This window comes from Neofelis nebulosa, chromosome 3 (genome assembly GCF_028018385.1).
Source record: "Neofelis nebulosa isolate mNeoNeb1 chromosome 3, mNeoNeb1.pri, whole genome shotgun sequence".
NCBI lineage: Eukaryota > Metazoa > Chordata > Mammalia > Carnivora > Felidae > Neofelis > Neofelis nebulosa.
Window position 1 is genome coordinate 59,725,451 of NC_080784.1, and position 27,860 is coordinate 59,753,310.

General features: G+C 38.5%; 1 protein-coding gene across 6 annotated transcripts in view; it reads left to right on the forward strand.

Annotated features, from left to right (window-relative positions):
* Positions 1-2,987: 2,987 nt before the first annotated feature.
* Positions 2,988-27,860, forward strand: part of AADAT (aminoadipate aminotransferase) — a 32,532-nt gene continuing 7,659 nt past the window's right edge. The window contains exons 1-13 of one of the 6 annotated variants that reach the window (XM_058720906.1): positions 2,988-3,101; positions 3,524-3,620; positions 4,308-4,476; positions 5,469-5,601; positions 9,278-9,352; positions 13,780-13,989; positions 16,933-16,998; positions 18,319-18,401; positions 18,853-18,949; positions 20,637-20,698; positions 20,970-21,034; positions 22,333-22,439; positions 25,151-25,252. In XM_058720906.1, the coding sequence (XP_058576889.1) occupies positions 3,554-3,620; positions 4,308-4,476; positions 5,469-5,601; positions 9,278-9,352; positions 13,780-13,989; positions 16,933-16,998; positions 18,319-18,401; positions 18,853-18,949; positions 20,637-20,698; positions 20,970-21,034; positions 22,333-22,439; positions 25,151-25,252 (1,236 nt within the window). In that variant the 5' untranslated portion in view covers positions 2,988-3,101; positions 3,524-3,553. Of the gene's footprint in view, positions 3,102-3,194; positions 3,621-4,307; positions 4,477-5,468; positions 5,602-9,277; positions 9,353-13,779; positions 13,990-16,932; positions 16,999-18,318; positions 18,402-18,852; positions 18,950-20,636; positions 20,699-20,969; positions 21,035-22,332; positions 22,440-25,150; positions 25,253-26,204; positions 26,755-27,860 lie in introns of those variants that run through there. The other 5 variants (XM_058720902.1, XM_058720903.1, XR_009259199.1 and 2 more) reach the window with 5 other exon arrangements.

Here is a 27,860-nt window from a genome sequence, read left to right on the forward strand (position 1 = left end):
GAGGAAGAAATACAAGGGATGGCCACACACAAAGAAAAGGCCACGTGAAGACACAGTCAGAAGGCCGCCATCTGCAAGCCATGGAGAGGGGCCTCAAGAGAAACCAAACCTGCTGACATCTTGACCCAGACTTCTTGCCTCCAGAACTAGAGAAGACAATTTTCTGTTGTTTAAGCCACTTGATCTGTGGTATTTTGTTATGGCAGCCCCAGAAGAATAATGCAGCTGCTAAAATTTGGGGATAACTTGTCCCACAAGAATAGTTTACAAGATACTTTCCCACACCAGCCCCCTAAACACACACATTTTCCATCTCCATTCACCACCCAAAATGGTCCCAACAGTCTAGCCCCAAAGTACACAAACTAGAAATGTCAGCAATATTTTTTTGAACAGATTTGATGTTCTGAAACTCCATTCTCTCACAGATTGTGGAAAAGGCCCCGTGATAAATCCATCAAGTGACAAGCAATTCTCACCTTTAAGTGAAAATAGTAAAGGATGACAATTAGCCTGTGCATGACCCTGTTCGATTTTAGACTACGACCATGACCAAGATCATAATAGAACTTTGAGAAGAAAAGAAGCTTATAATCCTAACCCAGTGGAGAACTTCGGTCCATTGGAAATAACCACTACCTTCTCTCCGCTTCTCTTAGCAGCTTGGTCCTCTGCTGTGGATGTTGAATTATATGAAACTGTTAACCCCTCAACCAACAAACACTTGCTCTTCCAGACCAGTGACTTGTCTCCATTAGATTTTTTTAATTTATTACAGTTCCTAGCACAGAGCAAGCACTCAATAATGTTTACAGAATGACTGGATCCAGAACTGCCCCCCCCCCCCTTTAATTCTACTGGAGGCAGTCCTATGCCAAGACTGTAAAAAGGCAGCACTGAGCTGTGAACCTTGCTCATTCATCTTATCCCCTCAGGAGAACTCCTTCTGCTGCAGCTCCTGACAAATTCAAAGTCTGGTCTGTTTGATTTCTCTGGCAATTTTTAGCTTCTTATTGGCAGGTAACCTCTCTCGAATTTAACTCTTGCCTGTCCCTTTACCATCACAGTGACCATTTTCTGCCTCACATTTTCTGAACACAACCCTAAGGGCCCGTGCATTCCATTAGCCCTCCTCGTGGGCCAATTCTCAGCCTTCATACCTGGCCTAAATCTTTACCCCACTTAAAATCAATCAGCACCCTTAACCATCCTACCTATTCAACTCCAGGGCTGAAAACCTGAATCTTACGACTTGATGGCTTTAAGTCTCTTTAGTTTGGGTTCCTGGAATTGTGTTCTACTGACTGGTAAGGGGGGAGGAGGGATTAGTTCTGCATTATTTTTAATGCGTATATAATAAATATTATAAGAGCCACAGACGTGTGCATGAATGTGGTTGCAAAAGCTAATCTTTTCAGTGTTTCCTTGGCCCCAAACTCCAAACTCCTTTCACCCTTTCCTACTATCAAAGGGAAGTTTAGGTTTGTGTTAAGTGTCAGAGGTGACCACACTTATTGGAGGCAAAAAAGAAGCTGGAGTATCCAGTAATATCAATATTTTTAGTTATATTTCATAATTAACCCTGACCTATACCTTTAGATGTATTTAGAGGTTCTTGAGCTAATTTCTGGGAACATTCAGGGGAAACTCTTTTTAAAATACACCATCTCAAGGAAGATCCTTAATGCATTCATGAATGAACTAAGGACACAATTTGCCTTAAAAAGTTCCCAAGCAGTTTCTCCAGCCAAAAACATTTGGAGGCTCAGTACTTAAGTAAAAACACTGTAACTATTCATAATAACAGCTAATATTTGGGACGCGTGGGTGGCTCAGTTGGTTAAACAGCGTGGTCTTGATTTGGGCTCTGGTCATGATCTCACCGTTCAGGAGATCAAGCCCCTCACAAGTCTCTGCTGTGACAGTGCATCCCCCAAAAAACACAGCTAACATTTATTGAGTGTTTTTACAATATGCAGGCTAATGTGCTCATGTGCTTAATAGGGATGCTCGCATTTAATCCTGCCAACCGCCCCATGACAAAACTTAAGCACAAATGAGTAACTTGTCCAAAGATACCCAGCTGGTAAATCATCAAGTGGGATTTAAACCACTTTAAGTTTCTGAATCCAGAACTCCACTGCCTCTTGGGTTTCTAACAGCTTTACTAATAACGTTCCCTTCTGGTATTTAGCTGTTGGCATAAAGTATTTCACTGGGTTATCTCATCCTTTTGTTGCCAGGACCTGGATAAGGATAGAAGTGTCTCTTGGACCAATTTATTCACGTCAAGAAGTGAGCCCTTTGACAGTGTGTCAACACTTATCCAGGAAGTACTCAATGTTTACTGAATGAATGAAGCCAGTTTGGAATTTGTTAAAAATAAATGACTCTTTTATAGCCATTTAAGAATTTAAAAAAGAGGGGCAGTCTCAAAATCGTCTCTCATTAAGTGCTCACATGGAAAACTGTGCATTCCATTTTGGTGATTCGGGAAGGTGAAATCACAGAGATAACTGGGGGTGGAGCGGGGCAGTGGAAGGTGGGGAGGATTATTCTGTAAGGAAAGAGGACAGAGTGCTAGACCCAAAGAGATAAATCTAAATCCTAAATCTAAACTAAGTCCATAATGAATGGTCAGAAAATCAAGGGGAGGGAAGACGCCAAACTTCGAGGAGACCCTCGAAATATGTTTCAACATTCCACCCTCACTCTCAAATGTTCACATCTGAAAGTTACGTTGGAAATCACCTGGGTCGCCTTGGTGACTTCCCGAGATGGTGCCGATACTTATATAATGAAAGGTCAGTATGAAACGCAACAGCGTCCAGGGGCATGAAACGCGCCAGCTGCTCTGCCAGAGAAGGCCAGCCAGGTAACCACCAGCGCAGAAATGTGGGGTGCGTACCAGGCCCAACGCAGTTTACGAAGCCCGCTGCAATGGATCAAAGCAGCCACCAGATGGTACTCCACGCTTAGGATCGGGGTGGACTTCCGGCCCTCCCCACCTCCCCCTTCACCCCCACCAGCCCCTCAGCAAGCTCCCAGGAGGGCGTCCAGGCCAACCCCGCCGCTGTCTTGCGGCGACTCCCAGCTACGAGGTCAAGAGTCGGGTTCCCTTTGAATGGACTCAGGCACTGGCCCAGGGGTGCAAGTGCCTCGCGGCAGGCCGTTACCCCGCCCGCCCTGCGCAGAGGGCGCTGACCCCAGGCGGGCCGGCGCGCGCGGCGGGCGGCCATAGGCTGCGGCGCTGGGCGGGAGGGGGCGAGGCAGGCCGGGGCGAGGTGGGACCTGCCCCGGCCCCCGCGGTGGGCGGCCGGAGCGCGTGGGGCCCGGGCCCGGGACAGGCAGCGGAGCCTGGATTGCGGTGCGCTGGGCCAGTCTGCCACCCGGCCCAGGCTCGTTAGGGACCCAGACGCTGAGCGCAGTCCCCAGCCGGGGAGTTTCAGCGGCGGGGGGACGACCCAGGTGGCGTTTCCGGAGTTGGGAGGCACTACCTGACGCGGCTATTTTGTTTTTCTAGTTTTCAGCTACCGAAGGTTGGATATCGGACATGAATTACTCACGGTTCCTCACGGCCACGAGCGCAGCGAGAAAGCCTTCTGCCATCCGAATCATGAGTGAGTCCTGGGCTGGCGCCTCTGCTCCGGGGCGGGGGGGTCTCGCAGAGCCACTAACGGTGGTGCCTAGTAGGGTCCGCGCCAATTGCACTCTTTCATTAAATTGTGAAAGCCTCTGTGAGCCAAGCTCTGCGTGCAAACCTGAAGCAGGCAGACTTTGTTTTCGGAGAACTCGTGCTGGAACGGAAGGCACCGAATTGGTTATCTCTGCCCCAGTGTAGCAATAGAGAGAGGAGCACAGGCTGTTGTGGGACACGTCCTTGCAAGAGGGAGGGTGTTCTGTCTAGAAAGGCTCTTGCCGGCAACATGAGTAGATGTTGGTTTGGCACAATGTGCAGGTGTGTGCGGAGTTGGGAGGGTCTGGTAAATTGGAGAGAAAGGAGTGAGCCTCGAAGCTGGACAGTCCGGTAGGCGCTAAATGGAGGAGGGTTTTCTGTTATCATGGCCCATTGCTTACCTTCCTGATCCCTCCGCCTTCTTAGTTGGACATCTCCAGTCTTTAGTTCCTCCACCAGTGAGGCCGGTCCAGAAGAAGTTATTTTATGTGCTTATTTTCGACTCGCATTCTATCACTAGAAATTGTTCAACTTTACAGTTTTATGGACTATAATGCAATACATCGAGCTATCTCTGTTTATGAAAATCTTCACTGAAAGTGTTTCTTCTTCTCTTCCAAATTTATCATAGCTGAGACATTGAGCAGGGCACCGAAATCGGTCATCTCCTTGGCTACTGGATCACCAAACCCCAATACATTCCCTTTTAAGACTGCTGTTATCACCGTAGACAATGGAGAGCCCATCCAGTTTAATGAAGAGATGATGAAGAGAGCACTTCAGTATTCTCAGAGTGCTGGGTAGCTATCAATAGATAACATAATTTTGTTGGTTTATTTTCATGAGTAATATTCCAAGGCCCATTGATAAAGTGGTGTGTCTTTTTTAACTGGGTATTCAACAGGTAGGAAGGTTTGGGGTAGAGTTTCCAAAGAATAATTAAAACAGATGCATTGAATGCTTAACACCCCCTCCGTGACTGCTCCTTGACTTTAAATGATGGGGAGACTCAGAGAAGGCTTCTAAGAGGAAGTACCATTGGAGATGAAACTGAAAAAAAAGAGAGAGAGAGAGACAGAGAGGGAGAGCTAGAGGAAGAAACCAGTGGGATAGAGGAGGAAAAGGACGATCCAGGAAGGAGCAATTTTAAGTCTGGGGGTAATTTTGTAATAATTAGATTCCCTTAATAGTTGCAGACACCTATGCAGATACTTAGCCCTCAATGCAGAGGTCTTATTTTCTTAAAACAAAGTTGGAACATACACTTTATGATTTTTCTTAGCTGGTCTTCTTCCAATGATAAAGAGTAATTTATAGAGTGTCTACAAATTATACTTCATTAAATTTTCTTTGTTCTGTGATTAAAAAGGACACTTAAATATAGCACATTATGTAAACATGAATTATGTGTAATAGACACATAGGCTTTTCTTTCCATGATACAAAGAACTTGAGATTGAACTTCTAGGTAGCCTATGGAAAATTTCCTAGGATAACAAAGAATTGATGATGCAGTGAGTGCTCTAGTGTAAAAGAGACCAGGCTTTGGAATAAGAAAGATGGAGATTCATATCTTAGCTCATTTAATGTAAGCTGACTAACTTTATGTGAATTTCTTAATCTCAGTCTGTTGCCTTCTACTATAAATAGGGATATTAATATTAGCAAAAAGCATTTGAAGATTTTTAAATTGAATGTATAAAGTGCATAATATAAAGCTACCATCTAATTCTTATCTACTATTATTACAATTTTTAATACTATAAATTTGAAAATACATTTTATGCTGTAGAATCCCCGAGCTGTTGTCCTGGCTAAAACAGTTACAAGTAAAATTGCATAATCCTCCCACCATCAATTATCCAACCAGCCAAGGAAAAATGGACTTATGTGTAACATCTGGCAGCCAAGACGGCCTTTGTAAGGTAAGACTGAAAGGAAAGGGAACCCCACATTAAGAATCATATTTATGTTCAGGGCGCCTGGGTGGCTTCAGCTCAGTCATGATCTTGCAGTTTGTGGGTTCGAGCCCCACATCAGGCCCTGTGCTGACAGCTCAGAGCCTGGAGCCTGCTTCGGATTCTGTGTCTCCCTCTCTCTCTGCCCCTCGCCCACTCTCACTCTGTCTCTCTCTCTCAAAAATAAATAAACATTAAAGAAAATAAATTTAAAAAAAAAGAAATATGTTCATAAATACACTCCTCTCACCTAACCACAAGAGGATCATGTTTTATGAGTTACTGGTAGTCTATCTTTACCTAGAATTTTAAACATAGAATTTAAAGACATTCACTAACCTGATTTTTCTTCAGTGTAGATCATGTGGTTAATAACCCATAGCCAGGAGTCATTAAAACAAGATTCCCATGAAGGGAGTACTCAACTCCTACCAGAAGCTTAGTGAGCACAGCTTAATTTCATCTGGCTCAAAGACTCAGGTTACATTTTGATTTATGTAGTTATGAAATTTCAATATGATTTTTAAATTCTTTAGAGGGGATATCCAGATAGTCCTGAAGTGAAATGTAAATCTTTTGCATGGCTGCTTATATAATCATCTGTGTTCACAACTGCTTACATCTGGACTTCTTGGATGTGTGCTTCCCTAGATCTCTATGTATGTCTGTCTCTGACTTCTTTCTGGGTTAGTTCTCATGTTATCTCTCTCTCTCTCGGTGTCTCTCTTTCTCTCTGTTATTCCATCTGCCTCTCTCCTGGGTTATAGGAAGTCTATAACCACCATTGGGGGGGTTCTCATAATAAAGAGACTGTACCTAAGGTTCTCGATTTCATTTGCTTTTTTTCTTTTCTTTTTCATGAATAATTAGTCCTAAAGATTCTCTACACTCAGTCTTCATATCTAGATTAAAAAGTGCTCTTACTTATCTTAAACCATAGTAGCTTTGTTTTTCTTATGAAAATTGGAAAGCTGTAATCTAGTTAGCTTTAATGAATTTAAAAAAAAATTTTTTTAACATTTATTTATTTTCAAGAGACAGAGAGCAAGGGGGGAGGGGCAGAGAGACAGGGAGACACAGAATCCAAAGCAGGCTCCAGGCTCTGATCTGTCAGCGCAGAGCCGGATGTGAGGCTCAAACCCACTAACTGTGGGATCATGACCTGAGCTGAAGACGGATGCCCAACCAACTGAGCCACCCAGGCGCCTCAGCTTTAATGAATTTTAATTAAATTATTATTACAGCATGATGTATTGAAGTAATAAGAATATAATTTTTCCTCCCTATTTTTTTATTTAATTGGGGGAAAAGGAAGATTAGCTACTGTTTGAGTGTTTGCTTGAAGAGAAACAATTGTGATTCCATAGACTAATATGAAAAAAGGTCTTTCCAGTTAAATTCTTAGGAAGGTATACTATGAACTTTTTTTTTCCCAGAAAGATGCCCAAGACAATTTCTTTATCTGTCACAATATCCATCATATCAAAGGAAGATAGCATAGATGGTCAAATACATCAATAACTCACTCATTTACACACACGTTATTATAGAGGCCTTAGTGGGAATCTGGTTTACTATTCCTTCCATTTTGTTCTCCAAGATAGATATCATTGTAGTCACCTGTGTCTCTTGTCTGCATCTATTAAACAGTGCCACCAGATAATAAACAGCCCTTCTTTTCGTTTAGGTTATTTGATATCCTCATGTCCCCTAATGGACATAGAAAATGTACATAATTAGGTTTTCATTTGACCTATTGACAATGGACATGCCACCCAAGTAATTTGTTTAGTCCTAGGATGTCCTGTAAAGCTGAATCACTTGGAAACTTTCTGGAGGTGGATACTGTTTGTCATATAAGGCCAAAACCCCATAAGGAAAAAGGAAAGGGAACATCCTGGGCAAAATCAGGAAACAAAAGTCAAATTGTCTATCTCAGTTGATAATGGCCATACTGTTTGTCATGAGATACAGGTTTAAGATGAGGAAGGAGAGGCTTGAACCAAGGATTGTGACACACCACAAGGAAAGAAAAGATGATTCCATGAGTTATGTAAGATTTAGTCATAATAGACCCCCTTTGATTTAGGCTAGAAGTACCTATTGTCTAGGTCATATTGTCTGCAAAATCTCCTAAAATTTGTCAAGCCTGTCTTACCTGACCTCTAAATATCCTTTAACATTGTCGATCTTCCCATCCTTTCTGAAACACTCTTCTCTGATTCTCTCAACACCTCACTGGCCCAGTTGTCCTGCCTTCTTTGCAGTGTCCCCTTCTACATTTCCATCATTTATTAGACTTCAAGGCTCAGTCCTCAAACCTCTTCTCCCCTCAGTCCATATACTTTCCCTGGGTACCTCTATTCACACCCTTGTGCTCATCATAGCTAGTAACTTACACGTTCCTTCCAAATCCATGTTATCCATCTGTCCACTTGGAACTGTGACAGAATGTTTCAAAGGCATCTCAAACCAGAACATACTCATCACCTTGTCCCCCAGAGATGGACAACTTTGTGGTTCTGTTTCTCAGTGAATAGCATCACTCCCTCCAGGAGTCAGTCTTCATGGTTCCCCTTCCTCATTCTTCTATAATCCATAATTGTGTTCTCTTGGCATGGATTTTCTAAATACCTCTTCAGTTCTCCTCTCCACTTCCATCGTCACTGTTGGTCAGGCTATATCTGCATCTTTCTCCAGAACTACAGCAAAAACGTTCCAGAGAATCTCAAAATTTCCCAAACTTTCCACATGTGTTCTCACTCATCTTTTTTTCTTTCATATTGCTGCCAGAAATATCTTCCCAATATGCATATCTGATAATGTGACTCCTCCTTCCCAGCCTCTACCTAAAATTCTTACTGGCCTCATGTGGCTTGAATGCCAACGTGGTATTTCTCTGCCTACTTCTATCAGATCTCAAGCCACCTTCCTCTTTACATTCCACTTTAAGCCACAGAATTCTTTCAGTTTCTCAAAATGTACCTATTGTGATCCCCTATACCATCTCATCACTTCCTCAAGGAAGCCTTCCCTGAATGCCTGGGATTCCCTGATTGTCCAAGTCCTCTTTCAGTGAGCCCTTATAGCATTGTGCATCTATAGTTCATAGAACTCACCATTGTTTTTAAGTATACATTTATTTAGTTATTTGATTAGCATCTAGCTTTCCCATTGGACTAGTACCTCCATGAGGATAAGAACCTTGTTGCTCTGCTCATCATTTTGTCTCCATACCATACGCTGGGTTGGCTTAGAGTAAATATTTAGTATATTTTCAAAGAAGGAATAAAAGGAATAAATGAATTTTAGAGTCAAGCTAGTTATCTTACCCTAAAACAGAGGTTGGAAAACTATGCATAGCTTGAAAAACCAAATCTAGGCTTCATCTGACTTTATAAATAGAGTTTTGTTGGAACTCAGCCACACCTATTGGTTTACGTATTGTCTTTGGCTGCTTTCTCACTATAGAGGCAGAGATAAATAGTTGTAATGGAGATATTATGGCCCACAAAATATGTACCATCCTGCACTTTACAGAAAATTTGCCAACTCCTACTGTAGAATCCTAATGAGCTCAAAAAAAAGGGGCTCTAAGAATTGAAACAATACTATCCAACCTAACCTATGCTTCTTTTGTTAGGTGTTTGAAATGGTCATTAATCCTGGAGATAATGTCCTCCTTAATGAACCTGTTTACTCAGGAACACTTCAAGCTGTGAGTACACATTTTTATAAAAGGCAACTCTCTTTCTTATAATAAATAAGAAGAAAACATTGTACCTTTAGAATTATCTGTCCACTGAAAAATAAGAGGAGAATCTTAAATGATATATGTAAAATACGTTAAGTGTACCCTCCACTTTATACATTTCTTTTTACAAAATCTAAATATGTAGACGTTAAAATTAGGTTGTGCAAAATCACGTCCAGCTTTCTTCATGTTTCACTTGAAATGCAACTTCATTTACAAAACCGTATTTTTCCATTACCATCTTTTATTACCGTATGCCTAGGTATAATCATGTTGTATGTCAATTTAATATAACGGTAAGCCAACATGGTATAATTAGGACTTTCCACTCTAGCATTAAATTAATGGGACTATAATATCCAGAATGAGGAAGCTGGTCATCTGGCTGTGCTGTGCACTAATCAGAACACACCATTGAGAATTAGGTTTGTTTGGGGCACAATACTTTAGGATAGCCGTGGATTGACTTCTGCATGTCCTCGGGTTAACAGAACTGGAATAAAAGGGTGGAAACTACAGGGAAGCTATTTCAACTCAATGTAATAACCTCCTAGCCATGAGCCTCACCTGGCTCCTGACTGCCTAGGGAGGTAAGGTACTCATTGCCCATCACTGAAGGTGTTCAAAGTTACTCTGAACTGTCATTTAACACAAGTGTTAGAAAAGTAATTCTAGCTTAAAATAGGGAAATGAATGAGATGACCTTTATGCTCTGTTGATTCTAGTATCATGGATTCTCTCTTTTTCAAGTTTAATACCGTCTTTAAAATTAATACATAAAACAATAATATAGTGTTAATGAAAGGCATATTTTCTCAAAACTTCTAAGTAGGGATAAAATTGATATTATAAAAAATGCTTTTCCTATGAACAACCTGAAAAGGAAATTAAGAAAATCATTCCATTTATAATAACAGCCAAAAGAATAAATATCTGAAATTAAATCTAACAAAGGGAGCAAAAGACTGGCACTTATAAATTATAAAACACTGTTGAAAGAAATTAAAGAAGATCCAAATAAATGGAAATACATCACCTATTCATCAATTGGAAGACTTAATATTGTTTAGATGTCAGTAGTACCAAAGCAAACTATAGATTCAACATAGTCCCTATCAAATTCCAGTAGCCTTTTTTGCAGAAATAGAAAAGCCAATTCTTAAAATCATATGGGATTGGAAGGAACCCAAATGGCCAAAACAATGTTAAAAAAGAACAAAGTTGGAGGATTCCCACTTCCTGATTTCAAAACCAACTTCAAAGCAACAGTAATCAAAATAGTGTGGTAATGGTATAGGGATAGACATATAGACCAATGGAATAGAATTGAGTCCAGAAATAAACCCACACATCTATGGTCAATTTATTTCGGTAAGGGTACCAAACCATTCAATAGAGAAAGAATAGTCTCTTCAGCATATCATGCTGAGACAACTGGATTTCCACATGGAAAGACAGAAATTGGACCCTGACCTCACACCTTATAAAAATTTAACTCAAAATGTATCAAAGACCTAAGTGGAAGAGCTAAAACTATAAAATCTTAGGAGAAAACATACAGGCAAATCTTCATGACCTTTGGTATGGCACTAAATTCTTAGATATGATACCAAAAACGTAGTCAAAAAGAACAAAAAATAGATAAATTGGACTTAATCAAAAATTAAAAACTTGTGGGGTACCTGGGTGGCTCAGTCAGTTAAGCATCCACCTTCGGCTCAGGTCACAATCTCATGGTTCATGGGTTCAAGCCCCATGTTGGGCTCTGCTGACAGCTCAGAGCCTGAAGCCTGCTTTGGATTTTGTGTCTCCCTGTCTCTCTGCTCCTCCCCTGCTTGCGCTCTGTCTCTCTCTCTCTCAAAAATAAACATTAAAAAAAAATGTTTTTAATTAAAAGCTTTTGTGTATCAAAGGAAATTATGAAGAAAGTGACAATATAGCCTACAGAATGGGAGAAAATATTTGCAAATCATATATCTGATAAGGACTTAATATCCAGAATATATAAAGACCTCCTGCAACTCAACAACAAAAAAACAAATAACCTAATTTAAAAATGAACAAAGGACTTAAATTAATGCCATGAATTGTACACTTAAACAAAGGACTCAAAAGACTTAAATTTAAAAATGAACAAAGGACTTAAATATCTCTCCAAAGAAGATATACAAGTAGCCAATAAGCATGTGAAAAGTTGCCCACCCTCATTAGTCATTAGAGAAATAGAAATCAAAAACATAGGGAGATACTACCTCACACCTACTAGGACAGCTTTTTTCAAATGTAAAATAACAAGTATTGTTGAATATGTGGAGAGATTGGAACCCTTGTACATTGCTTGTGGAAATGTAAATTGGTACAGCCACTGTGGAAAAGTTTGTCAGTTTCTCAAAAAAATTGAACGTGGAATTACCATGTGATTGATTAGTTCAAGTCCAAGTATGTACCCAAAAGAACTGAAAACTGGAGCTCAGATAATTGTACACAAATGTTCAGTGCAGCATTATCCATAATGGCGAAAAGGTAGAAGCAACTCAACTGCACATCAACAAGTGAATGGATAAAGTGTGGCACATACATATGTTAGAATATTAGTCAGCCATAAAAAGAACAAAGTTTTAACACATGCTACAAAATGGATAAAACTTGAGAACATTATGCCAACTGAAAGAAGCCAGAGACAAAAGGACAAATATTGTATTACTCCGCTTATATGTTTCTTATATCTAAAATAGGCAGATTTGCAGACACAGAAAGTTAGTGGTTAGCAGGGCCTGGGGATAGGGAGGAATGGAGAGTTACTGATTAATGAGTACAGAGTTTCTGTTTGGAATGATGAAAAAGTTGGGAAATCAATAGTGATGATGGAGGTACACATTGTGAATGTGATTAATGCCATGAATTGCACACTTAAATATGGCTAATATGGCAAAATTTTTGTTGCATACCTATTTAGCACGATAAAAACTAAAGTAAAATAATTGCTTTTTCTTAATGACTGGATACTAATTAATAATTACTAAACTCCTTATATAATGCTCATGAATGTAAAACCAATGTCTATGTAAACACATGCACAAATGTTTTCACCTACCCAAGCAGAAACTGTGTGCCACACTGAGGAAGTGTGCAAGTAAGCAATATGTATTTATTTCATGGCCCAATATTAATTTGTTTTATTCATGGTAGATGTGCTTTCTTAAACTAAGAATTTTTAAATTTGTCATAAATTTGTCTGGATTATTCCCAGTTATTACATAATTCCACATTTGACTGCTAAGAGTGTTTGCTTATCCTTTGGAAAACTTTATTTTCTGAGAACCTCACTAAATTATTATTTCTTAAGTTTCAATTTTTTTTTATATTCATCCAAGAATAAGACTCCACAAGATTTTTATAAAATTAGGTCTATAAGCAAGGCCGCTACTCGCCATCTCAGGCTTAGCAGTTGGTGAAATGTGAAATACTTGCACATACCCTGGTAAACTGCTGCCCTCCCTGTACCTCCTCATGCCCATCACCACCCTGGCTCCCCTGGCCCCTCCCCTAAGACCACCCTTAACTTCCCATCATACAGAATTAATGCAGGGGGCCTCTAGGACTCTATTCCAGTCAGATACTGTTTCTGATGTTCCCATGCTATATCACCTGTTAAGTATTTTGAATATCACCTCTGCTAGTAACTAATTTAGGTATTAGCATAACAGATGCTTTCTGTTTAACTTGCTTTGTCAAAAAAAAAGCATTCATTAATAAACATCTACTTTATGAACCAGTTCTAACTATAATTATAAAGATAATTCAGTCAGAAGAGGCTAGGTTATGCTGCATAATGAATGACCCCAATCACATTGGCTTATGGCTAGAGAGGTTTATTTCGCTTATATATTCCATGTCCACCGAAAGGCAGCCGCAGCTCTGTTCTATGTCATCTCCATCCAAAGCCCCAAGCTGACAGAAGCAGTCTCTATCTGGGACACTCCCAGTTTCAGAGCAAGGGGAAAAGAGAAATAAAGAACCACAAGCTGGGATTTTAAAGCTTCTGCCTGGAAGAAACATACATCACTTCTGCTCACAATTTATCAGCCAGAGCAAGACATAGGACTGGTCAATCCTGACACAGAAGAGCAAGGAAGTATACTTCTTCCTCTGGAAACTGGCAGGGGATATTGTCGAACAATAATGGAATCTACCCCAGGGCAACGATAAAATGAGAATATACAACATCAACCTTTGTAGTATAGACAACCTTTGTAGCATAGAGCTGAGTGCAGGTTTATATGTTTAAGGGTCTAAATGGTAACATTCTTGGTTAGTATAAGAAGAACGATTGATGACACATTTTGTAATCATGTCTGAACTTGGGCTTTCCTTTTTTTTGTGCTCAACAGCTAATGCCACTGGGCTGCAACATTATTAATGTTTCCAGTGATGAATATGGTATTATTCCAGACTCCCTCAAAGAAGTACTTTCCAAATGGAAACCAGAAGACTCAAAAAACCCCAAGAGAAACACCCCCAAATTTCTTTACACTGTCCCAAACGGCAACAACCCTACTGGAAACTCATTAACAACTAACCGCAAGAAGGAAATCTATGAGGTATTTTAAAAGAAGGTGTATGTGGCCATGTTCTTGTGTATTTTCAACGTTTGAGAAGAGTATTGTGCAAGCTCTCTTAGTAGCCTCTTGCTTACAAAGAAAATAGTTTTTAATAAAAGGAAGTCCTCTATGCCAAGGGCTCTAATAAATTTAAACACAAGAAATTACTCCATCCTTTGTTAACTATGAGATTTTTCTTTTCCTTTAATAGATTATTTTCATATAAAAGGAAATAGTATTTTTGACCCAATATTAAATTTTAGAAAGTTATTTAATATTTGACCCCAAGTTTGATTTTCATTATTATATATTTATATTTTCAACTTGTCAATTTTCTTTCCTACTCCTTATCATTTCAGGTTACAAAGAAATTCTTTAAAAATAAAAGGAATGCTCCTTTTGTAAAGTCTCTTTTAGGTACCTGACTATGATGCCTAAGCTTCCACTATAAACATTTTTTTAAAAAATCAAACACAGGGGTGCCTGGGTGGCTCAGTCAGTTAAGTGTCCAACTTCAGCTCAGGTCATGATCTCCTGGTTCATAGTTCAAGCCCCACGTCAGGCTCTGTACTGACAGCTCAGAGCCTGGAGCCTACTTCGGATTCTGTGTCTCCCTCTCTCTCTGCCCCTTCCCTAATCTCTCTCTCTCTCTCTCAAAAATAAATAAACATTAAAAAAAATTTTTTTAGGGGCATCTGGTGGTGGCTCAGTCGGTTAAGCGTCTGACTTCGGCTCAGGTCGTAATCTCGCTGGGTTTGTGAGTTCGAGCCCCGCACAGGGCTCTGTGCTAACAGCTCAGAGCCTGGAGCCTCCTTCAGATTCTGTGTCTCCTCCTCTCTCTGCCCCTCCCATGCTCATGCTCTGTCTCTCTCTGTCTCTCAATAATAAATAAATGTTAAAAAAATTTTTTTTAATAAATAAAAATTTAAAAAAATTTTAAATATCACACACATACCTAGCTATACAAAAATCTTTGAAAAATAAGAGAAGTATGCCTTTTGTAAAGTCTCTTTTATGTACCTGACTGTGTTCCCTAGATTTTTAGCTACAAATAGCTTTTATTTATTTATTTTTAATTTTTTTTAATGTTTATTTATTTTTGACAGAGAGAGAGAGAGAGAGACAGAGCATGAGTGGGGGACGGACAGAGAGAGAGGAAGACAGAATCTGAAACAAGCTCCAGGCTCTGAGCTGTCAGCACAGAGCTGGACACGGGGCTTGAACTCACAGACCACGAGATCATGACCTGAGCTGAAGTTGGATGCTCAACCGACTGAGCCACCCAGGTGTCCCAGCTAATAAGTTCCAAATAAGGGGTACCAGGGTGGCTCAATTGGCTAAGCGTCTGACTTTGGCTCAGGTCATGATTTCACAGTTCATGGGTTTGAGCCCCACATCAGGCTCTGTGCTAACAGCTCAGAGTCTGGAGCCTGTTTCACATTCTGTGTGTCCCTCTCTCTCTGCTCCTCCCCAGCTCATGCTCTGTCTCTTTGTCTCAAAAATAAAAATAAATGTAAAAAAAAATTTTTTTAAATAAGTACCAAAGTCATATTAAACTGTATAGACTGTACAGTGGAATCATAAAGCTTTCAAACAGTTTCACTCATTTATATATATTTTTTGAAGTATTGTCTTATTTTTCACACATTCCACGGTTCTGTCCTGAGTTCTCTTCTTATTTACGTACTACTCCCAGATAGTCTCATCCAGTTGTATGGCTGTAAATTTCATTCTATATCATAGAAACGCCTTTCCCCTGAACGCCAGACTTCTGTATCCAACTTCTCCATCCAATTTATGTTTCCAACATCCAACGTAAGTGTCTAATAGGCATTTCCAACCTACCATGACCTAATAGAACTCTTGATTTAGTGCAGCCACACCCCAACCTCCAAGTCACACCCCTAACATTCTCCATCTCCATAAATAGTGCCACCATAAACAATCACCTTTTATTCTTCTCTTTCCCTTCTCTCCTCTCCCAACCCCCTACATCCAGTTCATCCTGTGGACTCCACCACCAAATGGATCCAAATCCACCTGTTTCTCTCTTCTCCCCTTAGTCCCACCATCTTCCCAGCCACCACCTTCCTTCACTGGTCTGCTAGTATGGTTTCCTCACTGGACCCCTGCTGCATTCCAGTTTTGATCCTCAACCAATTATTCTTCACACAGCAACCAGGCATATATGTCGTTCCCCTGCTGAAATATAAATGTAAAGCCAGTCTCATGGTCTTCCTGTTTACAGTCCTCTTGTGACTTCCCCTTGCAATTAAAATAAAATCCAAATTCCTTCATCTGCCTCCCAAAGCTATGTGACCTGGTAGTCTCTTCTCAGGCCTTGTCATTTATTATCACCTTCTTGCTGCAGCCCCCTGGCTTTCTTTCCATCCCTTAAACATGTCAAGTTTTTTTTTTCTTTTTTTTTCCCCCCACCCAAGGGCTTTTGGTCTCACTCATCCCTCAGCTTAGAATCTTCCTTGATATTTGCACAACTGGCTCCATCCTGTGATTCTGAGCTCTTGCGTAACCTTGTCAGGACAGGCTTCCCAATAATTCACCCTGAAATAGCTACCCGATCTCTCTCTCTTCCTCTCTCTTTCTCTCTCTCTCTCTGCCCCCACCCCCCACTCAATATCACCCTGCTTAATGTTCTCCCTAGCCCCTAGAACCTCTCATCTGTATTTCTTCTCTTCGTTATCCATGGTCTTATGTATATCATCTTTCCCAGACCTTGGAATGTAAGTTCCATGTGAACGAGAGGCCTCAGTGCCTTGTTCATCCCTCTATCTTCATTATCTACAACAATAAGTACTCAGTAGTTTCTTGGATGGATGGATGGATGGATGGATGGATGGATGGATGGATGGATGCAAAGAATTATGATTCCAGTCAGCTTAGACAGTTCTTAAGAATTAAATATATGACTTTAACCTTTTTTAGCTTGCAAGAAAATATGATTTCCTCATAATAGAAGATGATCCTTACTATTTTCTCCAGTTCAACAAGGTAAGTGGTGATGTGAATTTATTTCACAATTGGAAGTTGTAAGTTATTACACTGATTTGATTTTAGCCTGGCTGCTGAGTCAAAGCTAATCTATCTTTATGTTGAAATTAAATAAAATTATTAGTAATTTGCTACCACTTCAATCTTGAATCTTTCAGTTTTATCACAGAATTGGTATCTCTCGTGTCTGGCATTACTGCTCTTTCCAGAAATAGACTTACCTTTAAAATAGTAGCTAGCTCTCCATACCATGCATTTGGGCAAACAGTAAATCAGGCTGACGGTCTTCTTGAACTCCAAATTCTAGTTCATAGCTTTTTAAACATCATACAAGGGATATGAGGTAGGTTTCATTTGGGATATGAACTAGTTTCTTGGCAGTGGCTGACTAGAATGATGTCTGCAAAGGATTGGGAAGCTGCACCCACACTGAAAGAGAAAGAGGGTCATGCCCAATTAGTGATGTCCATTATAGACATAGGAAAAGGCATTACTGGCAGCATGCCACATATTTTCCATCCCTGTCCTGAAGGCCTGGATTCTACCTGCAGAATAATGGGTTTTTAGATTCTTTTCCACTATATATGCATGCCACTTTTCATGATCATGCTCTCCTAATAGATAGCAGCGGTGGTACAGACTCCCAGTGCCTGATTCTTCAAAATCAAACACTATATTTGCTCTCATGTCTGCAGAGAACATATACTTGCATTCAATGCTCCCTTAAAATCTGCTGGAAAGAAACCAAAACTCTTGATTTTTATATATAGCTTGCTGAATACCACATCTACCTACCTATTCTTTTCCCTCAACATGACCGGGCCCCTTTTCTTGTATGCATCTACATTGAAGTCAATGTTGCAGATTGACTAAATTTCTCATCTTGTTTTATCTCTCTAGCTGTTCTAAGGATCATTCTCTCTCTAAATAATCCTGACTGCTGCTGGCCCTCTTCATTTTGATCTAATCCAGACAAATTTTTCTTGAATCCTTCCTCAAAATCTGCTGATCCTGGATGTCAACCTTTGAGGCTAGGAGGGCATATTTGAGGTGTCCCTAAATTCATAATAATAGCATCTTAAGCAAATGAATAAACCCTTCTGTGTGTTTCTGGCAGAAAAGCCATGAAGAAAGACGGGTACTAATAAAAGAACATGCATCTCTGTTTCTTATTCCATTTTAAAGGGTTGAGATTAAGGTAACAGAAAAGATGGCTGTGTTCCTATCCAAACCTATGCTCTGTCCATTCTCTACACAAAATAATTATACAGTCACTAACAGAGTTCTCAAGCTAACAATATATATTTTTTCCATTTCAAGTCCTGGGCACCAACATTTCTTTCCATGGACGTTGATGGGCGTGTCATCAGAGCTGACTCTTTTTCAAAAGTCCTCTCCTCTGGGTAAGCCCTTGTGTCTCAACTTATGGCCAGATCTAAAAAAGATAGAGTGTACCTGAGTGTCTTTTAGTCCAAATAATTCTCATTTGAGATACTTGTATTCCCCTTACCTTAAAGCATCAGTTTGATTATTAATATATGCCTTTTCTTTCTTTATTCATCTTCAGAAATCAAAGGTATGTGGGCATTAATCTAAAGTTGTAGTGGGACTGGTCAGGTTTTGGGTTTCACATATGAAAGAACACACTTCAAAATACTTGGTCAGATTTGCATTGTATCTTTAATGTAGTCTTAAATTTGTATTTTAAATAACAAGTAGTTTTTATTAGAACGTTTTCGTGGTCTAGACCCATTTGTCCCCAGGTTACAACTGTCTTCCTAATGAAGGCAGTAAAGTCACATGTAATATTTGTTAATACAGGATTGGTATTGCACCCTTTCTCTTTTTGTGCAGGTTGAGACTAGGGTTTATAACTGGTCCAAAACCCTTGATAGAGAGAGTTGTCTTACACACACAAGTTTCAACTATGCACCCCAGCACTTTTACACAGGTAAGAACAATTTCAGAAATAGGTTTTGTTTCTTTTTTTAAACAATGAGAATAGAAAATAGATATTAGCAAGTAAGACTGAGTTAAGGTGGCAGGGAGTAAGTCACTGATACTGAATCTCTAGTTCCAATATGGACTGAATTAGAAGATCAGATACCACAGATGTTTACTCTAAAAGGCAAATCAGGAGTGCCTGGGTGTCTCAGTCAGTTTAGTGTCCAACTCTTGCTCTTGGCTCAGGTCATGATCTCATAGTTAGTGGGTTCAAGCCCCACGTTGGGCTCTGCACTGACAGGGTGGAGCCTGCCTGGAATTCTCTCAGCCTCTACCCCACTCATGTACTATCTCTCTCTCTCAAAATAAATAAACTTTTAAAAAATGTTTTTAATAAATAAAAGGCAAATAAGAATTGAATTGACCTGATGTTTGCAGTGTAGACCAAACTCCTTGCAGGTCATGGTGTCTTAGTCATCTTGTGTCCTTAGCATCTATCCCAGGAACGCCATAAAAACTTTGTTGAACTTGAAGAAAATGGAAGTGGCCTTACTGAAGTAATATAACTTTAGCTTCATTGTCTTGGAATCCATATTGAGCACAAGGATTCCAAACCTATTTAGGAACTTCTTGTTTGCCTTCATTGCACACGTGCTAACCTCCCCTAAAGACACTGGTTGTAATGCATTTTAGTTTAATAATAAATAAAGTAAAATTTATTTTGGAGAATGTATAAATTTCCTCACAAGCTTTGAGAAATTGTTGGATCCATCCCTAATGCAATCTTTAGAATCAGTACTTAATCTTAGGTAGAATTGCTACCTAAGAACTCAAAATGAATAGAACGGTATACTAAGACCAGGACACTTGTTTGATATTGTACATTCCATAAAGAACATATCCCCATTTTTATCAAGTTGGGGTTTTTTCCCATATTTTTTGTCCCTGTTATCAACAAAACTTCACTATCCATCTATGGCATTAAAGCTTTCATATTATATAGAAAAATCACTGAGAACCTTATATAACTATATATCTACTATATATTTTTTATATTTAGAGAAGCAATATAGTATGGTAACTAATGGCATGGATCTGGAGCTAGACTGCCTAACTTGAATCCAGGCTGTGTCTGTGACCAGCTGTGTGACCCCAGGAAAGTTCACCTAACCCTTGGGCCTTGGTTTCCTCACCAGTAAAGTAGAAATAATAGCCTAATTGGGGTATTATGAAGATTAAATTATCTACATATGTAAATATATTGTAATAGTTTCTGGTATATAGCAATATAAATATTTGTTGTCATTAATTCACATTTATTTTATTATTTTCTTCTTTTTTAAGCTTTATTTATTTTTGAGGGAGAGACAGAGCATGAGTGGGGGAGGAGCAGAGAGAGGGAGATGCAGAATCTGAAGCAGGCTCCAGGCTCTGAGTTGTCAGCACAGAGCTCGACATGGGGCTCGAACTCACAAACAAACTCATGAACCATAAGATCATGACCTGAGCCGAAGTCGGACGCTTAACCGACTGAGCCACCCAGGCGCCCCTAATTTACATTTAGTTTAAATCACTATGTAAAGCTGGTTCAGCTTGTTATATTTTTTTGTGGTTTACAGGTAATCAAGAGTGATTTGCTTTGATGTCACTTTTTAGAGGGTGAACCATGACATTTGTTGTCTTATCTCTTTTAGCTTCTAGTATCACAGCTTCTACACCAATGGGGAGAAGAAGGTTTCCTGGCTCATGTAGAGAGGTATTGCAATTTAGGTTCCAAATTTTACATAGAAATGTAATTCTTTTTATTCATTTTCATTTTTGAATTATTCCAAAATAACGGGAGAAAAATGCATTGGTACAAAGCTTACCAGCAGACAGGTAAGCAAACATGCTGTGTTCCCATTTCAAGTATTCAACATTTTAAACAAGGTGGAAAACAGATTCCTATAGAATGGACTCCAGAGCCTTTGGGTTTCTTCAATCAAGCATGTATTTAACACATACTTTTCATTGTTCGTTTCTTCCAGGGTTACTGATTTCTATAGGAAGCAGAAGGATGCATTAGTGGCAGCTGCAGACAAATGGTTAAGTGGTGAGTGGAACATATATCCTGTCCTGTGATAGACACTAGCACTTTTATGAGTGGGGAATAAACACCGCATAGTGACTGATAATAAGCCTGGGAGAAAAGAAACAAGAGTCCAGAAGTATTCTTGCCAAGAAATGGTGCCCTGTAAGTAGTCTCAAAAGTAACAATCTGCAAACCCTGGCACTGTTCTACCTATCTCTACATTACCTGTCCGCTGCGAAGAGCTTGTGGTTTAAAGGGAGAAAAAAGGACCTTTTAGTCTAAAAACCCATCAGCAATAACTTAAAGCTAAATGATGCCAGTACTCAAAAGGTTTTAGAGTTACTTCAAAATTTCCCCCAAACAGCTGAGGAATTGTCAAACAACAGTATACTCCTTTTCTAATCAGACTGTATAAAAACAAAATAGTACATTCTAAGGCAGTTCTCTCATTACAGATTACTTGCATTCTAATCGTTAACCTCATTTATCTAATATTGTCTATTGCTAATGTGATTGCAGGATGGTTTAGATTTAATTTTCTACTAATGAATTACATGGTTTTAATTACATCATTAAAAAAGCCTTCAGTATGATTAACAGTAAACAAAAGAAAAAAAACAGTTCCTTATTTCCGTCATATCTTGTTTCTTGTAAGCTCTTGGCAAATACAGAATTGTCTTTTTGATAAGAGTACTATCCTACCACTTTGTATAATGGAGTTAAAGAAAAGGTTCGATTCAAAAGCGAGTTTTAAAAAAAGATAATTAAAATCAAAATAATTATCCTTCCTTCTTGGTTTCTCTGTCCTAATACTCAGTGAAACTTAAAGCCTACAAATGCTTGTGGTCTTGAATTTCAGGAACTTCTTTTCATAATTAATTACATTCTGATAAAAACTCTAATCCACTGGACTTCAAAACTATTACATAAAAGATAGGATTTATTGAAGCACTGGAATAATGTAGGAGTTAAGGAATCTCCTAAATTTGAAAGAGCCACATTTGGCTTCTGTGTGGTTCTAATTAAGGGAAGTAGACATAGGCCATAGACTCCTCACACAACCCTAAGACTGACTAAAATTAGAAATATATACTCATGTATATATCTCCCTCTCTACCTTCACCACCTCTTATTTGTGAAATAAACTCAGAGCATCAATTGTCAGGAGTCATAAAATTCTATGTTTTAAAAATGCTATCTCTGAAGGAACATTTTTAGAAATACTAGTTGACAGTTACTGCGATTGCATCATTAAGTAACAGATTTGACATCATCAAAACTGGCTCTAGCAGATATTTATTCTCTTCTTTGGTTTGTAGGTTTGGCAGAATGGCATGTTCCTACTGCTGGAATGTTTTTATGGCTTAAAATTAAGGGCATTTATGATGTAAAACAACTGATTGAAGAAAAAGCCATTAAGAAAGAGGTAAAAGGGGAAAAGAGTTGTACTTTTTCTTTAACATGACTTCTTACTTAAAATAAAAGTTGCCCTCCACTCCAACCCATAATATTTTAGTATCAGATGTTACCTCCTATCTCTAGATCTCATGTCTCTAGTAATATTATTAAAATCATAATAGATTTTTGAGTCACATAATTATTCTTCTGGTCTACATTAATAATAATATGGTCATCCCAGCTACTGGTTAGTTTAGTAGCTAAGAGCAGAGGGTTTTTTTTTTTCCTTATTAAGAAAGTAAAACACACTCATGGCAGCAAACTTGGAAAATACATAAAAGAATCATGAAAATTTTTTAAATAGCCTACCCCAATTTTGTGACCATTTGTAATATATTTTCTTGAAGGGCTTGTCTAAATCTAGTATTTTGGCTGTGCAATTATTTTCCATTGTCAAAATTACACAGAAAAGTTTGTATCTTGTTATTTCCACTTAAAATCAGACTATAAGGACTTCTAGGTTTTTTGTTTTTTGGGTTTTTTTTCTCATTTTGTACTTAAACCTACTTAGTTATCATTCAGGGGCATTGATTAAGGTGAAAAATCGAAATGTTTTCAAAATTGTTACCTAATAAGGTATCTTTTCTCCGTGAATTAATTCTTTTATCACATTTGCCAGTCTTTGTAAACACTAAGATCTGTTTCTAGGATCACTTTTGTCTTGAAGCAGGAAGTACAAGCAAACAGATTGTGTTAATGCTAGCACAGGACCACACTAGTGCCTGAGACAGGAGGTGGTCTGGACGTTGAAAAACTCATGTCCAGAGATGAGACGTGGAAGCCGACTACCTGGACTTCAAGTCAGGCATCCTCTCTAACCATCTTACTTGACGACAAGGCTCATCTTTATTCATTGTTCTAATCCTACTAATTCTACATACTAAGTACTTAACAAGTACTGACTTATTTCAAAGAAATACATATTAGTATAATAAACCAGTTTTATGTCTTCTTTCCTTTTCTGCCAATGCCATTATCATCAAGAACATTTGATAAGTGGCTATTTATTTCTATGTATCTCTGAGCTGGGTGCTAAGGATATAGACCTCAGACTTTCTTGTAGTTTTTTCAGTGTTCTCCATATATCCCATTTATCCTGTTGCATGTAACCTTTTCTTTGTCTAAATAATCTCTAACTTTATGATCTCAACCTTAGCCCAATCCTGGTCATCTTGTAAAGGGATTATTACTACTCCCACCTTCTCTTACAGCCCCTTGCTTGTAATACATCCCCAAACTTTTCCACTATATTGGGATAAATGATGGTTTTCATTTTATTGTTATTCAGGACACAGAAACCCATCTTCTGCCTTGAAATCTCTTCCCCAAAATGGCCCAAACCATGTCACTCCCAACTCATCTTACTTTAGCAGACAGTGCCCAGATTTTTACCATGTAATAATCCTTTTGAATATCATGATTGTATTAGACAACATTCTCAAAGACTTAACACAATCAAAGTTTATTTCTGACTCACATAAAACTTAAAGATGTGATCTGCAGGCAACTCTGTCCAAACAGTGAATCAGAGACTATAGTTCCTTCCTTCTTGTTGCTCTTCAGTCTTCAACCCATGGATTACACAATGGCTACAAAATGGAAAGAGCATGATGGATCACACATGGAGAGATTTTTATGGGGAAGGCCTAGAAATGGCATGCATCCCTTCACATCCATTGGCCAAGATTTGGTCATATGGCCACATATAACTGGAAAGAAGCTGGGGAACAGAATATATTTCTATACCCAGGAAACAGAGGAAATGGAGTTCACAGTCCGTGAGCCAACTGCCATGGTGCTCACATCAAGAATACCACTTGTGGGGCGCCTGGGTGGCGCAGTCGGTTAAGCGTCCGACTTCAGCCAGGTCACGATCTCGCGGTCCGTGAGTTTGAGCCCCGCGTCAGGCTCTGGGCTGATGGCTCGGAGCCTGGAGCCTGTTTCCGATTCTGTGTCTCCCTCTCTCTGCACCTCCCCTGTTCATGCTCTGTCTCTCTCTGTCCCAAAAATAAATAATAAAAAACGTTGAAAAAAAAAAAAAAAAAAAAGAATACCACTTGTTCCCACCACTCTGTCTTGACACACTTACATAACATTTTTTAGTCATTCACTTCATTAAATTTTTTACCTCCTTTTAGTTCTTTGGCCAGACCAATTTCTTCCCATCTCAAGCCCTTTACACTATCTTCTCCCTAAAATACTCTTCCCCCACTTTTTGCTCGGCCAACAACTACTTATCTTTCAAGTTCTGACTTAAAAGTTACTTCCAAAGTTGATAACTTAAAAATGGTCTTTCATTGTTTGAATTTATATTACTTTTCTAGTTGGTTAAACATGTATTCATGTTTATTACCATTTCTATTTCTTTTATAAGCTGTACTTTGCCCATCAAAGCTCGAATTTTAGTGTTTTTCTTCTTAGTTTCTTTGTATTCTTTATATGGAGAAGAGGTAGCATTTGCCATATTTCTTATAAACATTTTTCCAGTTTGTGTGCTATTTTATTTATTATAGGACATACAGAATTTTTATATAAAATGATTTTTCTCATGATTTTCTTAAGTTTTTTTCAAATGTAAAAAGTCTTTACCCACTCTGAGATTAGATCTACCTATATTTCCTTTAGTTTTTTTTTTTTTGTTTTAATGGTTATTCACTTGTTTTCCATAAACTCTCTTAGATATTAATGCTTCCTGGAAATGTTTTCTACGCTGATACCTCAGCACCTAGCCCTTACTTTAGAGTGTCCTTCTCTTCAGCTTCTCCAGAACAAATGGATATGGTGAGCACAATATTCTTTTCATAATAACACTAGATATCAATTCCACTTTTTTGGTGCTTGTGTTCATTTTGTGAGTTATAACATTATTTAATGTCTTCTTGGGTTTCTCAACAACAGGTATCAGTTAAAAAGTCATGAATTACTATTAAAAGACACACTTTAACAGTCATAAATAGACAAATTCACGAGACCAAGTTGTAGTTAAATTTCCTTGTCTTCGTGAATAGTTTTCAGACTTGCTGAACAGTGTGAGCAGATTATTAACATGTTATGAAGAAAATTTCTTTCCTTCCTTCATGGAATTAACATGAGTCAACAGTACAAATTCATGAAAGCCATCAGTCTCTTTCTCTGAAGAAAAATGTATCAGCAAGGGTCAAATACAATGATATTAAATTCATCACAAGTCTGGGTTTAGCCAAAATAACAAGAAGCAAAGAAACGAGTTCCTAAGGACTGTGTGTTTGGGAGTCCAAATAGAAGAGCCCTAATTGAACAGTGCCCTTAACCTTGAGAGAAGAGTCTGTACTTGCCCTTGCAGATGTATTGGTTCTTGGTGTGTTCTTTATTTACTTGCTTTCTCATGTCGCTAAATATACTTTTCAGAAGTTATGTCTGCTTTAACATATGAATAGAGTTAGACAATTGAAACAATATATAACGTATGTTCAGGTGAGAGATCATATGAAAAAGTAGTGTTGTGGAGAAAATGGAAAATAATGATCTTGAGGGCTATAAGAATACACAAAAATCCTGGAACTCTGACAAGCTTATATCTACATGTATTAGTGGACATTGCTGGCATCCTAACCTGATAAAGCTGATGTTAAATTTGACTTTCCATTGCTTCAGTTCAACCTAAGATACTCTTTGTGTGAACTTTTTAAATTATCACAGACTTTTCCTAAGTAGCAGCCTAATTTCATTAATTCTTATCTCTTTCCTATTTTAGGCCTTCCAGAGATTAGCCCAAATTATTAAAGAGTCTTTATGAAGAAATCTTTATAGTACTCATGGATTTTTCAGATAAATTATTTTTATGATTTAGCAGGAAGAAATGATCGTTGGCATTAGACTTACAGGTTAGATTTCATCAAACGTGTCATATCTGTAGTAATTTAACTAGATGACTTTTAAAGTGCCCTTAAATTCATCAGATTGCCAAAATATATTTATAATCTACTTATACCTTTTGATAAATATTCAACCTGAAAATTATTTTTGTCCTGGATTTTATTGTAAAGAACTCTAGCTGCTCTATGGTTTCCTATAAATTTTCCTTGAAACTTAACATTTTACAGTAAATTATTTTGAAAATGTAAGAAAATAAATTCAAAATGGTATATAATGTGAACTCTTTCTATTTTTAGGAAAACTTAATGAAAGCTTGTTGCAAAAATTGTTAGGATTTGTCCATTGTAAATGATTTTCAGTAAGAGGACTAGAGACATTATGTTGTACCATAGATATCCCTTTAAAATAAAATTCTGAAGCTAAGCACACCTAAAGGCATCAGACCTATTAATTCTATATAAGGAAGAGAGATCAGGGGCTTAGAAAAATATGCTACAGTGTATTTTCATAATACTGCACACTTTACAAAAATACAGTCTTATCAGTTATGTAATTTAAATCTATACCCCTTTGAGGTACTTAGGATATACTTTTTAATGATTTTCTTTCTCGCCTTTTCAGACCCTTATTTTTCCCATATGGCTATTGATGTAATATATGCTTATTAGAAACTTTTCAAACAAGGGGCGCCTGGGTGGCGCAGTCGGTTAAGCGTCCGACTTCAGCCAGGTCACGATCTCGCGGTCCGTGAGTTCGAGCCCCGCGTCGGGCTCTGGGCTGATGGCTCGGAGCCTGGAGCCTGTTTCCGATTCTGTGTCTCCCTCTCTCTCTGCCCCTCTCCCGTTCATGCTCTGCCTCTCTCTGTCCCAAAAATAAAAAAAATTAAAAAATTAAAAATTAAAAAAAAAAATTAAAAAAAAAAAAAAGAAACTTTTCAAACAATATAGTAAATATAAGTGGTAAAGTAAAAGCCACTTGCTGTCTTACCCCCCAGTGAAAACCGCTGTCAACATTTATCATCCATCCTTTGAGATGTTTTTCTATGCATGTGCATGTTATATGTAAAATAATAGGATCTCCTTATGACAGTGTATCACAAATACCCTGCATTTGCTTTCTATTGCTGTTTAACAAATGACCACAATGTTCCAAGATCTAGTAATTGTTAAGTTGTAAGTTCCTTTAAGGAATTAGGAAATCATTGTTATTTATGACATCCTTTGTGTATACAGGCATACCTCAGAGATATTGTGGGTTTGGTTCCAGACCACCACAAATAAAGCAAATACTGTGATAAAGCGGGTCAAATTAATTGTTTGGTTTCCCGGTGCATATAAATGTTTACAGTATACTGTAGTCTATTAAGTGTGCTATAGCATTATGTCTAAAGAATAATGTGCATACCTTAATTTAAAAATACTTTATAGGGGTGCCTGGGTGGCTAAGTCAGTTGAGCATCCAACTCTTGATTTTAGCTCAGGTCATGATCCAAGGGTAGTGGGATAGAGTCCCACATCCGGCTCTACACTCAGCA